The sequence below is a fragment of the Pelophylax lessonae genome (assembly GCF_965119305.1).
Source record: "Pelophylax lessonae genome assembly, chromosome: 1".
In the NCBI taxonomy this organism is placed as follows: Eukaryota; Metazoa; Chordata; class Amphibia; order Anura; family Ranidae; genus Pelophylax; species Pelophylax lessonae.
In genome coordinates, this window is record NC_138768.1 from 202538822 (window position 1) to 202556817 (window position 17996).

General features: G+C 44.9%; 1 protein-coding gene across 1 annotated transcript in view; it reads left to right on the forward strand.

Annotated features, from left to right (window-relative positions):
- The first annotated feature begins 12555 nt into the window (after positions 1–12555).
- Positions 12556–17996, forward strand: part of LMNB1 (lamin B1) — a 28815-nt gene continuing 23374 nt past the window's right edge. The window contains exon 1 of the mRNA XM_082243514.1: positions 12556–13313. Within this exon, the coding sequence (XP_082099640.1) occupies positions 12955–13313 (359 nt within the window). The 5' untranslated portion in view covers positions 12556–12954. The remainder of the gene's footprint in view (positions 13314–17996) is intronic.

Here is a 17996-nt window from a genome sequence, read left to right on the forward strand (position 1 = left end):
GCCTAGACTACATGTAAAGCAGTGGTAAGATAGTGTGGGACTTGTTGTCACCCTTGTTTCATATGGGGTACCATTTGTACAGGGACAACTTTTATGCAAGGTGCCACTTTTTAGACATGTGTTCCTTAAAAAACTGGCTGCTGTGGCGCCAGGCGTCGCCCAATGGCTCATTAACACCCCACACAGAAAGGGGGAGAAAGTCTGCCTGTGGAATAAAGAACTACTAGCAGTAAAATGGAACAAGTGTGATGTATTCATCCTGTGGGAGGCATAGACTTCAACGATCAAATGATGAAGCCATATTTAGCTTCCTGCAGAGCTAGACACTGGTACAAAAATTGTCTATATACAGTATATTTCAATTGGCTCTTTACACATTTTTTGTTATTTACAAAGCTATTTGAAGAAATAGATCCTTCCCAAAATTTTTATAAGTGATCGTCTCAGTCCTATTGTTTCCAGAAGGCGCAAATCCCAAATCCAGATGAAGTTAGCCAGCTGAATGAGAGGCATTTTCCAGATGTCCTCCAACCTACTCAAAGGTCACCCCAGAACAGAGTTGTATAAAGTACTCGAAACCCATACTTGAGTAAAAGTACAAGTGCTCGATCAAAAAGTGACTTGAGTAGAAGTGGAAGTGCTCAATCAAAAAGTGACTTGAGTAGAAGTACTAAAGTATTCAACATTTTTTGTACTTCAGGAATGCAAGTAGTTTTTTTTTAAATTTTGCTACTCAAGTACTGAAAGTAAAAGTACCAGTAGTTTTGAAAAAAAAATTGCTACTCAAGTACTGAAAGTAAAAGTACAAGTACTGTGTTATGTAGTTATTAAAGAAAGAAGTCAAAAGTTTGAACATCATATTGTTTTTTATTATTTAAAATGCAGCTCTTATTTATACATACAGTAGCATTTATTTTTGTATGCGCTGATAATACACATGTTTTGAGCTTCATGAAACCTGCCATCTACTGTTCTGGCAGTGGTGATTTTTATAATAGTAACGAGTAACTATGCAGCACAAAAAAAAATATCGGAGTAGAAGTATTGAAATCATCGAAAAAATGTAGTGAAGTAAAAGTGGAAGTAGGAGAAAAAAATTCTACTCTAGGAAAGTACAGATACCACCTTTCGGTACTTAAGTACAGTAGTGAAGTAGTTCTACTTAGTTACTATACATCTCTGCCCCAGAAATGATGCTGTGTAAAGACATGACATCCATTTTTTTTGTCCCTCCTGTCCTGACCAACCTGGCCTCTGCATCACGGACTGATTTAATTGCTATTACACTGTAGTAAGCTATTAGTCTGGGGTACAACCTGGCACATTATAGTGGTCCACAAAATTCTACACAAGATGTTATGTAGTCAGGAATCTGTCAATCGCATTTTGAGACCCTAAAATCAAAGCCTGGAAAGGTTATTGTTCTGAAAAGTTAAGTTACAGATAAAAAATTAAAAATAGTTGTTTTATCGAGTTAATGGTAGATTGTAACTATAGGTTATTGTTAACTATTGTTGAACAGGAACACCAGTCAGGTGCAGCACTGATCTGTGTATTCTGACAGCAGCAGGATGCTGATCTCAGAACACATACGTCAGTGCCTGTAGCGCTGTAGGGGAATATTTCTCCATCCGCACTTAAAAAAAAAAATTGTGGCAGTAACTCCTATGCTCAGCATATAATTTTTAAAAAAAAAATTCTGGCACAGAAAATGTTTTCATCCACATACTGAATGAAAAAAAAGAACATTACATACTGTATATGCCCAACATTAGAAGCATGGGGTGGATGTGTTGCTGAAGCTTCTAATGCTGGGCATTCACTTTTTCTGGCAGAAATTTCTTCATCCACGTTGATTGATGTGAATGAAGAAATCTGTTCTTTTTTCATTCAACCCACAGGCTGAACAACAAAAAAAAACCATTACATGTTCTGACCATAGACGTAATGTTTTTAGAGGCCCCTAAAATGCCAGGACAGTTCAAACACCCCCAAATGACCCCTTTTTTGGAAAAGTAGACACCCCAAGGTGTTTGCTGAGAGGCATATTGAGTCTTTGGAAGATCTTATATTTTGCCACAAGTGTTTGTAAAATATCATAGGCGTGCACAGGGGGTGTGCCAGGTTGCCTGGGCACACCCTAATCACTGCATGCTGTGCCGATTCCCCCTATTGCCTGGGCCTCCCTCATGTTGCTCTCCCAAAATGGAGAGTAAGGTAAGGGGCTCGTAAATATAGAATTTATCAGCCTCTTCTTTTTCTAAATAAACGCAGTAAACACACTCACTCACTGTGTAAAATCATAACTGAAGCATGGTAAACTGTGTTAGAGCGGTGTTCCAGCTTGAGAAAAAATAAATAAAAGTCAGCAGCTACAAATACTGTAGCTGCTGATTGTTAATATATAGACAATGTCAGCACCCCAGCTGATTTTCGGATCGCTGCCGCCACCATTCATTGTAAGGGAAAAAGGCAGTGAAGCCTTTGGGCTTCATAGCAGGTCTCCTACTGTGCATGAGCGAAGCATGCTGTGCTTTCTTATTGGCCTGGCGGCAGGTGAAGGAGTAGGGGGGGTGGGCGAAATGCCGAGGGACGGCGCCACAGCACCATCTTCCAGAAATGGGGAAGAGTACCTGTCAAAAACAGGTACCTGTTCCACCCTCCCCCTGAAAAGTGCCAAATGTGGCATCAGAGGGGAAGGGGGGAGGAATTAGATCAGTTTTGGGTGGAACTCCACTTTAACTATGCTTCATTTTTTGAGTGAACAGGAAGCCACTCAACACAGAGCACTTCCCATTCATTCACTGTCCCATGCAGCTGGGGCTGCAGAGAAAGGCATGTGTGTTTGAGCTTTGGGGTGCACACCCTAATGCAATAGACTGCGCACACCTATGGAAAATATATATATATATATATATATATATATATATATATTTTTTTTTACACAAAGTTGTTATTTTACTGAGATATTTCTCACACACATTATGGATATACGTAACATTACACCCCCAAACACATTCTGCTATGGGGATACCACATGTGTGAGGCTTTTGCCAGCCTGGCCACATACAGGGGCCAAAATCCAATCAGCACCTTCAGGGGTTCAAAGAGCATAACTTGCGCATTTAATTTCCTGACTAACACAGTCAGTCAGAGCCCTAAATTTCCAGGATAGTCCAAACAGCCCCCAAATTACCTATTTTTGGAAAGTAGACACTTCGAGGTATTTGCTAAGAGGCATTATGAGTATTTTGCAGAACTAATTTTTTGCCAAAAGTTTTTGGAAAATGAAGAAAGAAAGTGAAAATGTATTTTTTATTTTCTTTTTTTCCCTAACCTTGTGACAAAAAAATGAGATCTGCAAAACACGTGGAAGCACTCCCATTAAATTCTTTAGCTGACCCATAGAAGCTAATGTATTTTTTTTTTTTTTTTTTACAGGTGACACAGTACTCAGGTGGGGACAGGCCCATGGAGCTGTGGGGACAGGCCCATGGGATTCTTCACCTCAATCTCAATAGTTCATCTCATTATTTGCTGTATAGCAGTGTGCAGAGGGCTCATCCAGAAATTGTAGTCTTCACCTTAGCTGTCCCCACTCTTCAGGAATCGTATAACACTACTGCTTAAAGAGGTTGTAAACCCGTTTAAAATTTTTTTTTTTTTTTTTTTACATCCTGCAAGAGAAACACATAATGAGCTAGTATGCATCGCATACTAGCTCATTATGAAATACTTACCTTAGAACGAGCCCCCGCCGTGCCGCTCACTCACCTGTATGACGAGCGACATGTTCAGTCGCCCGTCTTCCGGGATCGCGGCATCCGGCCATCTGATTGGCCGGAGCCGCGGTGACGTCACTCCCGCGCACGCGCGCGGGAGCCGACGGTCACGGCACGGGGCTCTGAAGGAACGGCACGATCAGCCGTTCCTTCAGAGCGCATGCGCCAGTGACGTCACTGGCTGCATTAAAGGTAAATATCTCCTAAACGGTACATGTTTAGGAGATATTTACAGTACCTATAGGTAAGCCTTATCATAGGCTTACCTATAGGTACAACTTCCCGAGGAGGGTTTACTTCCTCTTTAAGAGTGTATGAGGGCTAAGGTCCCTATCTCATATGCATAGTGTACATATTTGAGCTAATTTGGAAGCAGTCAATTAACATATCAACAGATCTTTGGAGTGGGAATTAAGCAGGAGTACCTGGAGAAAACACGCAAACACCATGCAGATAGTGTCCTGGCTGGATTCATACCACTAAGCCATTGCATTGTCCATTGTTTTTGTTAGCATTTAGAATGAACATAGAATGCAATTGATCACTGATTATCAACAGCAGATTATTTTGTTTTACCTTTTATTTTAATTTTAAAAAGTTTTACTGCCGGTTCACACTAGCGCGATATGGGAACCAGCTTGATTCCAGTGCGAGTTTGCGCATCGCATAGGACTCGCATGCAGTTCACACTGCCCTATGCAAACTGCTGTGGGTGTAAATAGAACGTTAATGACAACCCAAGATCAGTTCGCATATCGCAGTGCAAACTGTCAAATGCTGCAGGAATCGGATCGCATGGGTGTGAACACCTATGCGATCTGATTCCAGTGCTGACCAAAAAAAGGGTTCTGCACCATTTTGGTCCAAATGCGATGCAAATTCATCCATACAATCTGTATGGTTGAATTTGCATCGCACAGACATCGCATGTGATATGCACAGCATTGGGGTGCGAACCACATGCGATGTTTGTCATTGCACTAGTGTGAACCGGGACTTAGGCCCCTTTCACACTTACGGCCCGTTCAGTTCATCAGTTCAGTCACGTCAAAATGTATCAGTTTTTCGTCCGTTTTTTCATCCATTTTTCATCCATTTTTTTTACATCCATTACCAATGCAAAAGCGGATGAAAAACGGACCGTTTGTCCATTTACATCAGTTTTTCATCCGATCCTATGAAAAATAGGGCATTCATCCGTTCAAAAAAACGGACATTGACGGAAGCAGATGAAAACGGATGTTAACGGATGATCATCCGTTGTCATCCATTTTTACATAGAGATACATTGATGTCCATTTTTCATCCGTCAACAGATGGATAAAAAAATGGACAAATGGACCTATGTGTGAAAGGGGCCTAAGTCTCCATTCACACTAATACGACTTGTCAGACGACTTGTCAACCTGGCAAGTCGCGGTCTGTTGTGTGGTACGGGAATCGTTCTAATCTGAGTGACACAAGTCGCTCTGACTTAGAAAAAGGTTCCTGTACTACTTCGGGGCGACCTGGAGCGTCTTGCATAGACATTAATTCTGTGAAGTCCGTGCAAGTCGCGCCGAAGTCACGGTGCACGCGACCTCACAGGTCACCCCCGAAGTCGTGCCGCTTCAATGTGAACTGGCACTAAAGGTAATAAGTAAATATTTAAGCAAAAAATTGGGGGAGCAAACCCTGAACATGTATATCTAAAGCCAGTGCAGCTATGGACCAAGCAACATGTATATTAAAAAAGAATAGCGCACACATGCAAAAGAAATGACTTTCAAATATGGAGACAATCCATAAATAAAAATGGGGATTTAGTCCCACCATATGGCCATATCGTGCTCAAGCCCACCACTGCGTCAAAGTAAATATTTGTTTAAACGTGTTTATTTGCTTAGTTCTGATAGTGTAGACAAAACCTAGATTTCATGTATCACCATAGGAATCCTCAGGTAAAATCAAATTTATAACTTATTTTAATAGATTAGATTGTTACCACATTAGATATATTACAGTATTTCAGCTTTGATGTGAACACCACATGTGACTCTTGGCAGAATTACAACTTTTGATAAACTCAAATACTGCACCTGTGTCGCTAAGCTCAGCTGAAAATGAAACCCGTAAGTGAAAATGAAACATAAACTACTGCTAAAGTAGAGGTGAAAACTGTGCCACAGATTACAATCAATCTATCCTTAAAAAAAAAAAAAACTAAACCTAAAAAAATAAAGTCAGAAAACGGAAAGCTGCTGTCCTAATTTTGATGTGTCATCAAATTCTAATGGTGTGAGAAAATGAACAGCGCTACTCTATATACACCTATTTGTAATGCATTAACACAAAAATGCTAAATATACTAAGAAATACAATATAGTGCTAGTGCAATAAATTGTGCAATCCAATATGTTCACATACATTTTCAATAAATACATGCATCTGGAAAACTATGTGCAAAAGAAAAATGTATATATATTTCATACAAGAAAAAAAAGTCCCCAAAGACCAATAATAGTGTGTTAGAAGTGATTTAGATCTTTCAAAGCAACAGTGGTGGAGCCAGAGGGTTAGCTGGGGTGGCAATCGCCACCCCAGACAAAGTCCTTGCCACCCCTGCTGCCACCCCGATCCTAGGCGGATGCATGGCAGCGGAGGAATCACAGGGGATCGCTGTACGGGAGCTGCGGAGGGAGGCGGATGGAGAGCTGGTAGGCAGAGGGAGGGAGGAGGAGCGGAGTAATCACAGGGGAGCGCCGCCGATCCATCCCACACCAAGACAGGACTGGACAAGCATCCTGTATCTTACTTTCACTTTGTGTCCTACCTCTGGGTGATGTCATGAGAGAACCAGGGAGGGACTAAGGAGAACCTCAAATACCCATTGGCTGGGGAGGCAGCAGGAGTCGTGCAGCCTAAATCTTGCAGGCTGCACCGCCTCCTGCTACTTACACAGCCAATGGGTGCATCAGAAGCGCTGTCTGTCAATCACATGCCTTAAATCTTCGTCCCGATTCCCGCGGTCTTCCTGTCTTGGTGTGGGTCTTGTGGGATGGATCAGCTCTGAAAGGAGTTCCTGGGCAGCCTGCAGTGACTGAGGTGAGGGACAGATTTGCCCAAGTAGTAGAAGCGCCTGTTCCTGTACAGTCTATGCTCCTTAACAAAAATGTTTCCCCCTTTAATAAGTCATTGTAATGCCACCCATATTCTTGCCCTTTTACCAGGGTGAAAGTAACCTAACACCTGTGCAGCATTAGTGTCCGCTTACTGTCAGTCACCCTGTTTAAAAGGGCAGGAATATGGGTGGCATTACAATGATTTAGTAAAGGGGGCAAAATTATTTATAATAATTCTCCTAAATCCTGCTTTTTTTATTTTTAGCAGAGTGGCAGATTTTTTATGGGGCTAATAAGCCACAACAGCAAGCCAAGTGTTTGGCTTATGGTTGTGGCATGGCCCCATTGACCTGGATAGCCAAATTTCACATAGGCTTAACATAAACCATCAATGCTGTGGCACATTTAGAGGGGTTCCAGTTGTGATCTAGACTTCGAGTTGTCTGTTTTTACCATCCCCTGACCGCTCAGAAAAAAGTCTTAAATGGGCAAAATTATCTGAAAAAACTGACCCTTTAACTACTTCAGCTCCCCCTTAATGACCAGACCATTTTCTGCGATACGGCACTGCATTGCTTTAACTGACAATTGCGAGGTTGTGTGACGCTGTACCCAAATACAACTGATGTATTTTTTCCCCACCATTAGAGATTTCTTTTATTGGTATTTGATCCCCTCTGCAGTTATTATATTTTTCGCTATAAACATAAAATTAGCGACAAATCCTTTTTACTTTCTGCTATAAAACATTCCCAATGAAAAAAATTTAATTTTTTCGTAAATTTAGGCTAATATGTATTCTGCCACATATTTTTTGTAAAAAATCCTAAGTGTATTTTGATTGGTTTGCAAAAAAGTTATTACGTCTACAAACTATGGAACTTTTTATTTTTTTAATTGTTTTTTACTAGTAATGGCAGCGATCAGCGATTATTAGAGGGACTGCGACATTGCAGTCGCAATTTGCATCTCACAGACATCGCATGTGATATGCACAGCATTGGGGTGCGAACCACATGCGATGTTTGTCATTGCACTAGTGTGAACCGGGACTTAGGCCCCTTTCACACATACGGTCCATTCAGTTCATCAGTTCAGTCACGTCAAAATGTATCAGTTTTTCGTCCGTTTTTTCATCCATTTTTCATCCATTTTTTTTACATCCATTACCAATGCAAAAGCGGATGAAAAACGGACCGTTTGTCCATTTACATCAGTTTTTCATCCGATCCTATGAAAAATAGGGCATTCATCCGTTCAAAAAAACGGACATTGACGGAAGCAGATGAAAACGGATGTTAACGGATGATCATCCGTTGTCATCCATTTTTACATAGAGATACATTGATGTCCATTTTTCATCCGTCAACAGATGGATAAAAAAATGGACAAATGGACCTATGTGTGAAAGGGGCCTAAGTCTCCATTCACACTAATACGACTTGTCAGACGACTTGTCAACCTGGCAAGTCGCAGTCCGTTGTGTGGTACGGGAATCGTTCTAATCTGAGTGACACAAGTCGCTCCGACTTAGAAAAAGGTTCCTGTACTACTTCAGGGCGACCTGGAGCGTCTTGCATAGACATTAATTCTGTGAAGTCCGTGCAAGTCGCGCCGAAGTCACGGTGCACGCGACCTCACAGGTCACCCCCGAAGTCGTGCCGCTTCAATGTGAACCGGCACTTAAATCTTTGCAAATTTATTAAGAATAAAAAACGAAACAAAAAAAAATCACATGTACACAAGTATTCACAGCCTTTGCTTGACACTCAAAATTAAGCTCAGATGCATCCTGTTTCCATTGATGATCCTTGAGATGTTTCTAAAAATTGATTGGAGTCCACCAGTGGTAAATTCAGTTGATTGGACATGATTTGGAAAGGCACACATCTGTCTATATAAGGTCCACAGTTAACAGTGTATGTCAGAGCACAAACCAAGCCATAAAGTACAAGGAATTATCTGTAGATCTCCAAGACAGGATTGTATCAAGGCACAGATCTGGGAGAGGGTACAGAAAAATTTCTGCAGCATTGAAGGTCTCAGTGAGAATAGTGAGCTCCATCATCTGTAAATGGAAGAAGTTTGGAACCACGAGGACTCTTCCTAGAGCGGGCCGCCCAGGCAAACTGAGCGATCGGGGGAGAAGGACCTAAGTCATGGAGGTGACCAAGAACCCGATGGTCACTCTGACAGAGCTCCAGCATTTCTCTGTGGATAGAGGAGAACCTATCAGAAGAACAACAATCTCTGCAGTACTCCACCAATCAGGCCTGTATGGTAGAGTGACCAGACGGAAGCCACTCCTCAGTTAAAGGCACAAAAAAGCCCACCTGGAGTTTGCCAAAAGGCACCTGAAGGACTCTCAGACCATGAGAAACAAAATTCTCTGGTCTGATAAAACAAAGATTGAACTCTTTGGCCTGAATGACAAGTGTCATGTCTGGAGGAAACCAGGCACCACTCATCACCTGTCCAGTACCATCCCTACAGTGAAGCATGGTGGTGGCAGCATCATGCTGTGGGGATATGGAAACTGGGAGACTAGTCAGGATTGAGAGAAAGATGAATGCAGCAATATACAAAGACATCCTTGATAAAAACCTGCTCCAAAGCACTTCGGACCTCAGACTGGGGCGAAGAGTCATCTTCCAACAGGACAAGGATCCTAAGCATACAGCCAAGATAACAAAGGAGCGGCTATGGGACAACTCTGTGAATGTCCTTGAGTGGCCCAGCCAGAGCCCAGACTTGAACCCGATTGAGAGATCTGAAAATGGCTGTGCACCGACACTCCCAAACTAACCTGATGGAGCTTGAGAGGTCCTGCAAAGAAGAATGGGAGGAACTGCCCACAAAATAAGTGTGCCAAGCTTGTAGCATCATACTCAAAAAGGCTTGAGGCTGTAATTGGTGTCAAAGATGCTTTAACAAAATATTGAGCAAAGGCTGTGAATACTTACGTACATGGGATTTTTTGGGGGTTTTTATTTTGATTAAATTTGCAAAGATTTCAAACTTCTTTCACATTGTCATTATGGGGCATTGTTTGTAGAATTTTAACCAGTTCTGACCACCTGCCGCCTTTTTACTGCGGCAGGGTGGCTCATACAGGCAAAATGACGTAGACCTATGTCGCTCGTCTGAGAGAAACTAGGGGGTGAGTGCGCACCAGCGGCGGCGCGCTCCCGTCCCCGATCGTCAGCAGGGAAGCCGATGCGGGTGTCAGGCGGCTCCGATTGCTGCCTGACACCCGCGATCGCTTTCCGCTGAGAGAGAAGGACGGTCGGCTGTTATAAACACAGCCGACCGTCCTTCTCCCTGGGATGATCGCAGAGCTCATGTGATCCTGCTATATAGGATCACATGTCTCTATGTTCATCTCAGAAGCCACGCCCCCCACAGATAGAATCACTCCCCTAGAGTCACATTTAACCCCTTGATCACCCACACTGTTAACCCCTTCCCTGCCAGTGTCATTATTACAGTAACAGTGCATATTTTTAGCACTGATTACTGCAGTAATGTCATTGGTCCCCCCAAAAGTGTCAACAATGTCAGTTAGGGGTCCGATCTGTCCGCCGCAATGTGGCAGTCCTGCAAAAAAACGTAGATCGCCGCCATTACTAGTAAAAAGAAACAATAATAGCTAATAGACGTGATAACTTTTGCGCAAACCAAACAAAATACGCTTATTGCGATTTTTTTTTTACCAAAAATATGGAGCAGAAAATAAATTGGCCTAAAATGTTAAAAAATTATGATTATTACATTTTTTTTTGGGAATGTTATATAGCAGAAAGTGAAAAATATTGTTTTTTCCAGAATTGTCGCTTTTTTTTTGTTTATAACGCAAAAAAAAAATAAAAATTGCACAAATCCCACCAAAAGCAAGCTCTATTTGTGTACAGCGTCGCACGACCGCACAATTGTCCGTTAACCACTTGCCGACCAGTCACTGGGACCGTACTGCGGCAAAGTGGCTCGATTCCATCCAGCGACGTAGACCTACGTCGCTGGACTCCTCCCCTTGTAGGCGGCGCTCGAGCGCCGCCAGAGGCACGCTCCCGCTGTTTTCAGTCACAGCGGGAGTTGGGCCAGGGGAGGAGTGGCGGCGATTGCCGCTGCTCTTCCCCGATCGTTGGGGAATCGAGTTTGGAGATCCGCCCGCCTGTGTAAACAGAGCGGGCGGATCTCCTAAGTGACAAACAGTGACAGATTGCAGGGTTCAGCATAGCTGAACCTGCGATCTGTCCCTGTGTCACTCAGTCACCTCCCCCCCCCCACACACGTTAGTAAGCACCAGGCATACATTAACCCCTCCCTCTCCAATAAAATTAACCCCTTCCCTGCCAGTGTCATTTTTACAGTAACAGTGCATATGTATAGCACTGATTACTGTAGAAATGTCACTGGTACCCCCAAAAGTGTCAAAAATGTCAGTCAAGGGTCCGATCTGTCCGCCGCGATGTCGCAGTCCCGCAAAAAAAAAAAAAAAAACCCACCAAAAATGACAAAAATCTTTCCCTTAGTTAGTAAACACAATAACTTTTGCGCAAACCAATCAAAATACGCTTATTGTGATTTTTTTGACAAACATATGTAGCAGAAAACAAATTGGCCAAAAATTTAAAAAAATGTTGATTTTTACATTTGGGGGGGGGGGGGGGATTTCATATAAAAAAAATGTGAAAATATTGTTATTTTTTCAAAATGAAAGCTCTTTTTTTGTTTATAGCGCAAAAAGTAAAAATCGCACAGGTGATCAAATACCACCAAAAGAAAGCTCTGTTTGTGGGGAAAAAGGACGTAAATTTAGTTTGGGTACAGCGTCGCAAGACCGCGCAATTGTCAAAGTCGCACAGCGCCGAATCACAAAAAGTGGCCTGGACGTAAGACAGCAAAATCCTCCGGTGGTAAAGTGGTTAAAGTAACGCAGTGCCGAATGACAAAATAGGGCCTGGTCAGGAAGGGGGCAAATCCATTTTCATAACAGAATGTGTAAAAAGTGAAGTGCTGTGAACACTTTCTGGATGCAGTGTGTGTTGTTTGTCGCCGTTGCACAGGTGTGCACAATTATAAATGGAATGGGTTGGGACAAATGTAGATGGGGAGGGGGGTGTCCGTATTTAGTCTTGTCTAGATCAGCATAAAACTAAAATACCCCACTGACCAGACGGATACATTGTATACTTCTTCACCAGTACAGAGTCCTCTGACTGCTATTTGTACATTCCTCCACTGCTTATAGTTTGGACACCCCTGGGCCTTACACCATATCATAACTAATGTGTGTGAATTGACTTGTCTTATTATTTTACATCAAATTCAATATTTTACCGCCTTTTATTATTGCACGTGATATTTATAAACACGACAGTAATAATTGTTAGTGAATTGATGCTATGTGTGACTTCCTGTAGACGGTTATGTAGAGCACAATGCTTAGCACACACACAGGGCACAGTGCAGGCTTGTGCACGACATTTTGTTTAGGATTGATGTGAACGCATCTTTCAATGTCCTCACACACATCAGCGCAGCCAATGGGAGCCCCGGGCATGCGAGGTCACACCCCCTCCATTGTATTTGCGCGCCTCCTCCCCCGCCTCGTTAAGCTTTCAATTTGAATCTTCTAGCAGGAAGCCGCTGATTGGCCGCAGTGCACCACGTGCTCTTTCTGGCGCCATATTGAGGCCAAGCCTCTGCCTGATCCTGGCGGGGAGATCATTTGCTGGTGTATTTTTTGGGCACGCTGGAATTCATTTTATTTTACAGTTTGAATTAAAGCCACGAAGAGGCTTCCGTGGCCGATCTCCGCTGGGACGGATCTGATTGGCCAGCTCGCCCTCACACGGGATTTCGCCTTTTTAGCCAGCTGTGGAGTTTTTTTTTTCTCTCTTTGTAGCCCGCGGTGGACGACCCCTGGGTCACGTGACGCGAGGAGCACCCTGCCCCCCTCCTCTCTCCCCAGCACCTCAAGTTCATTGTAGCCAACCAGCCGGCTGGTCACGTGACGGGCGCCCCGGTCACCTCGCTGAACCCGAGCTCCGCGTCTTCTCCCTAGCCTCATGGCGACCGCAACTCCCAGCAACCCCCGGCAGTCCAGCCGCCGCAGCAGCATGAGCACCCCGCTCAGCCCGACCCGCATCTCCCGGCTGCAGGAGAAAGAGGATCTGCGGGAGCTGAATGACCGCCTGGCCGTCTACATAGACAAGGTGCGGAGCCTGGAGAGTGAGAACAGCGTGCTACAACTACAGGTCACCGAGCGGGAGGAGGTCCGCAGCCGGGAAATCTCCGGCATCAAAGAGCTCTATGAGACCGAGCTGGCCGATGCCCGCAGGACCCTGGATGACACGGCCCGGGAGAGGGCAAAGCTACAGATAGAACTGGGCAAGATACGGGGCGACTACGAGCAGCTCCAGAGCAGGTGAGTGCCAGGGGGGCTCCATTCATTCACACCAGCGACCAGGCGATTCAAAAAGGGAAGAGTCCGGCCTGATCCAATCAGAGGTGATAGTGACTGTCACATGGCTACATTACCGAGCCCTATCACAGTGCCAGTCACCCGCCTCACTGGGGGAGATGTATGCAGCGCCTCGCTATTGTCTGCCAACCCGATATATTACCCCCCATATCACTGGGCAGCCCTCATCTAAAAGATCTATTACCCCCCCCTCTCCCATATCACTGGGCAGCCCTCATCTAAATGCTCTATTACCCCCCCCTCCCATATCACTGGGCAGCCCTCATCTAAATGATCTATTAGGGCTGATCAGCAATACTGGGGGTTAATCTAAATGCTCTATTACCCCCCCTCTCCCATATCACTGGGCAGCCCTAATCTAAATGCTCTATTAACCCCCAGTATTGCTGGTCAGCCCTAATCTAAATGCTCTTACCCCCCCCCCTATTACTGGTCAGTCATTAAATGCTGTATTACCCCCCCCCATATCACTGGGCAGCCCTCATCTAAATGCTCTATTACCCCCCCTCCCATATCACTGGGCAGCCCTCATCTAAATGCTCTATTACCCCCCCCCCCTCTCCCATATCACTGGGCAGCCCTAATCTAAATGCTCTTTTAACCCCCAGTATTGCTGGTCAGCCCTAATCTAAATGCTCTATTGCACCCCCTCCAAATATCACGGTTGGTCTTCATCTAAATGCTGTTGCACACCCCCATGACTGGTCAATCCTCAGCTAAATGCTCTCATCACCCCCCCCCCCATATAATTGGTCATTCCTCTAAACACTGTACCCTCCCCTCATCACCAGTCAGTCCTGAACGCCAATCCTTGTGATCCATCTCCAGCCAGGGAATCGGGTTCATCTAGCCCCCCCCCCCCTCTCCTTGTGTTTAAAACCTTCTATGTGAGTGTAATCAGTGGGGCTGGTCTAGTAAAGGAGCTTGTTTGTCACCACGGTTCATCTGATCTATATACACTGCAACCTTCTCAAAAGGGGACAGTTATTGTATCTGAGGCCTGCCATAGAGAAGGTGAAAACAAAGCATTCTGTCGATGGTAAAAAAAAAAAAAAAAAAAAAGCAATATCTCTTACAAAAAAAAAAACAACCCTATCACTTTCCTAAACCAAATGCAGCACGTTAGATCGGGCACTTTTGACTCTTGGCACACTGATGTGAAAATGGAACGACCAAGAACTTTCGTTCAGTGTTTGACTCGTTTATGGCTTGCCCAAATCTGTTATCAATTTGACACCCCCCCCCAGGTTGACAGTGCTACTGTCCCAAGGTGCCCCCTGTGTTCCTTCATCCAGAGTGGGTATGCTGAAAGGCAGGCCATAGTTGTGATTTTTCTTTCTTTGCTTGATTCCCCCATTAAAATAGTTAATGGGGGAATCCCTTCCGTGGAGCTATTGTGTTCTACTGGTGGGGGAAGGGGCATGAGAGCCATCCCTGCCGGAAGAACAGTGGTTATTGCTAGTGGCTGGCCCCTGGCAGTAATCACAGGCTAGAAATCTGACTTGGGTGTAATAAGCCTGCCCATACAGGGATCAAATCTCAGCCAGTCTGTGCTGAAGCGGCCAATAGTCAAACCATGTACTGTATGACTGCTTAATACAGGAGGTGTCACTGGACGGATGCAGCTGCCGTGTCTGATTGGTATTATGTTTTTTATTTTATTACCACTTAGTTCATGTGCATGGAGGTATTGTGGAAGTGTACAGAATACAGCGCAAAGTAAAACATACTTCAGTCACCTCCAATTAGAATCAGATATTCTAACCTAAACTGTGTTTAGTTTTCATCTGGCATTCCAATCAGGTCTATTGTAAAATGCCATACATGGGTTAATCTTTTGCAGCTGATTGGTGGGGGTTCCCATTCAGGTAGTGGGAGGGGGGGGGGGCACTGAGAACCCAGAGACACTAAATCACTTTATATTGTGAATGGAGGAAACATTTGATGTAGTGGTTGGCTGTTTTGGTGTGCAGAGGGTTAATGGGTAGTTCTATATGTAGCCTGCTAATAGAAAAGGGCTGAAGCCCCATCCTGTCAGTGAGCAGGGTGTTGTGTATTTCCCCTCCCCCTGCTCATTCAATGCTCTCCAGAGCTGTAACATTGCAGTCATATTGCTCACACCCATCACACTTCCTCCCAGGCTGACAAATGCAAGCACTGCTTTTTTCTGGCGCTAAATTGCCTTTTCACTGTAAATTCCTTTAACCTGCCTGTTCTAGCATAGTCCATCTTCAGCTAGATGCTATCTCTTGTATTTTAGGATTGTTTGAATTGGATGACTTTCACCAGTACAAATGTTGTAGCCAACTCCCTGTATCTGTATGAAGTTGGACACATGACGTGGATTGCTGTAGATTGCCTGTAAGGGGGGGAGGGGTGGAGTTACTCTAAACTTGTCTCCATATAGAACATGGAAACCTGAGCTTGCAGAGCGGCTCATTCTTAAAAACAAATAAAACGTTCACAATTGAAGCGGTTAAACACAGGGATATTCATGTGTTCGGTTTTATCCTGACTTGCCAATATGAAATGCAACCTGGAATCTGCTGTTTATTTTACGTTTACACCTTAAGTTTTAGATCAGAATCATTTTTCAAGGATTCCAGAGACCCTAAACTTTAGGTTTCCTACAGGGCAGAAGCTTAGTGCATTAAAAGCAGGAGTACACTTTTGTGCCAGGTGTGCCATCCATTCAAAGTGCACATGTGTCTGGACATCCCTGGTAGCTACAAATGTGAATCTCTTAACATTGCACAAAGGGTCTTACCTGTATCGGATACAAGTGAAAAAGAGGTAAAGTAGACCCAAATGTTTGTTTGTCAACAGTAACCTCCTATACATGCCCTTTATTTTATTTCTGCCATACACCTCAAATACCTGGTGATCCTGCCAGTAGCCTTGGCTTCCTGGATCAGTCGTGAGTCGTGACAACGGAAACTGGTTACTTTGTGGTTTTGTGTTGTCACGCCCTCTAGCAAGCTCCCTGCAGAAGTGTACAGTACAGCGTAGCTATGAATGGCATCCTGTACACTATAGGGCTGCAACTAACGATTAATTTGTCTGTCGACTAATCTATTTATTTTTACGATTAGTCGACTAATCTAACCATTATTTTTATTATTTTTTTGCTTAATTGAGTTTTTTTGATTAGCTAATTCTGTAATTAATACAGACCCCTCAGTAAGCCCTTCCACCTAGTACAGACCACTTGGTAAGATCCCTCAGTAAGCCCTTCCACCTAGTACAGACCACTTAGTAAGCCCCCCTCCCAGTGCAGACCCCTCAGTAAGCCCTCCCACCTAGTACAGTATGTACTAGGTGGGAGGGCTTACTGAGGGGTCTGTACTGGGAGGGGGGCGTACTAGGTGGGAGGGCTTACTGAGGGGTCTGCACTGGTAGGGGGGGCTTACTAAGTGTTCTGTACTGTACAGACCACTTAGTAAGCCCCCCTCCCCCCTCCCAGTACACTAGTACAGACCACTCAGTAAGCCCTCCAACCTAGTACAAACCCCTTACTAAGCCCTCCCACCTAGTACAGACCCCTCAGTAAGCCCTCCCACCTAGTACAGACCACTTAGTAAGCCCTCCCACCTAGTACAGACCACTTAGTAAGCCCTCCCACCTAGTACAGACCACTTAGTAAGCCCCCCTCCCAGTGCAGACCCCTCAGTACGCCCTCCCACCTACTAGTCTGTACTAGGTGGGATGGCTTACTGAGGGGTCTGCACTGGGAGGGGGGCTTACTAAGGGGTTTGTACTAGGTTGGAGGGTTTACTGAGTGGTCTGCACTGGGAGGGGGGGCTAAGTGGTCTGTACAGTACAGACCCCTCAGTAAGCCCTCCCACCTAGTACAGACCACTTAGTAAGCCCCCCCCTCTTAAGTGGTATGTACTAGGTGGGAGGGCTTACTGAGTGGTCTGTACTGGAAGGGGGGCTTACTAAGTGGTCTGTATTGTACAGACCACTTAGTAAGCCCCCCTCCCAGTACACTAGTACAGACCACTTAGCCCCCCCCTCCCAGTGCAGACCACTCAGTAAGCCCTCCCACCTAGTACAGACTGTACTAGGTGGGAGGGCGTACTGAGGGGTCTGCACTGGGAGGGGGGGGGCTTACTGAGGGGTCTGCACTGGGAGGGGGCTTACTAAGTGGTCTGTACTGTACAGACCACTTGGTAAGACCCCCCAGTAAGCCCTCCCACCTAGTACAGGCCATTACAAGCCGCCACAGTACAGTACAAGCCGGTGTAGCGCCGCACATGTGACATCTCTTAAGTAGCTGGGTGATCGGGGAGGATGGCATTGCGGCAGAAGCTGTGGCGGAGTACAGGGGTGCTGGAGACGGTCAGCGCTCACCTCTTGTCTCCGGCATCGGTGTGGACGGAGCCCGGCGGGGGAATTTCAAGCGGCGCGGCGGCCGGCCAGAGGGCTTGTGACGTCACGCGTAGACGCTTTTTTGTAGTCGACGCGTCGCGACAGCCCTAGTACACTATTGGTTAGCCTGGAATTACATAGGCAGCCTTACCCCTGGCCCCCTAGCTACAGTGGCACCTGAATGGAGAATCCTTGTCAATACAGCCTTTAGCACAGCAACTTACTGTAATTATCCTGTGGAACTCGGGAGAAGTT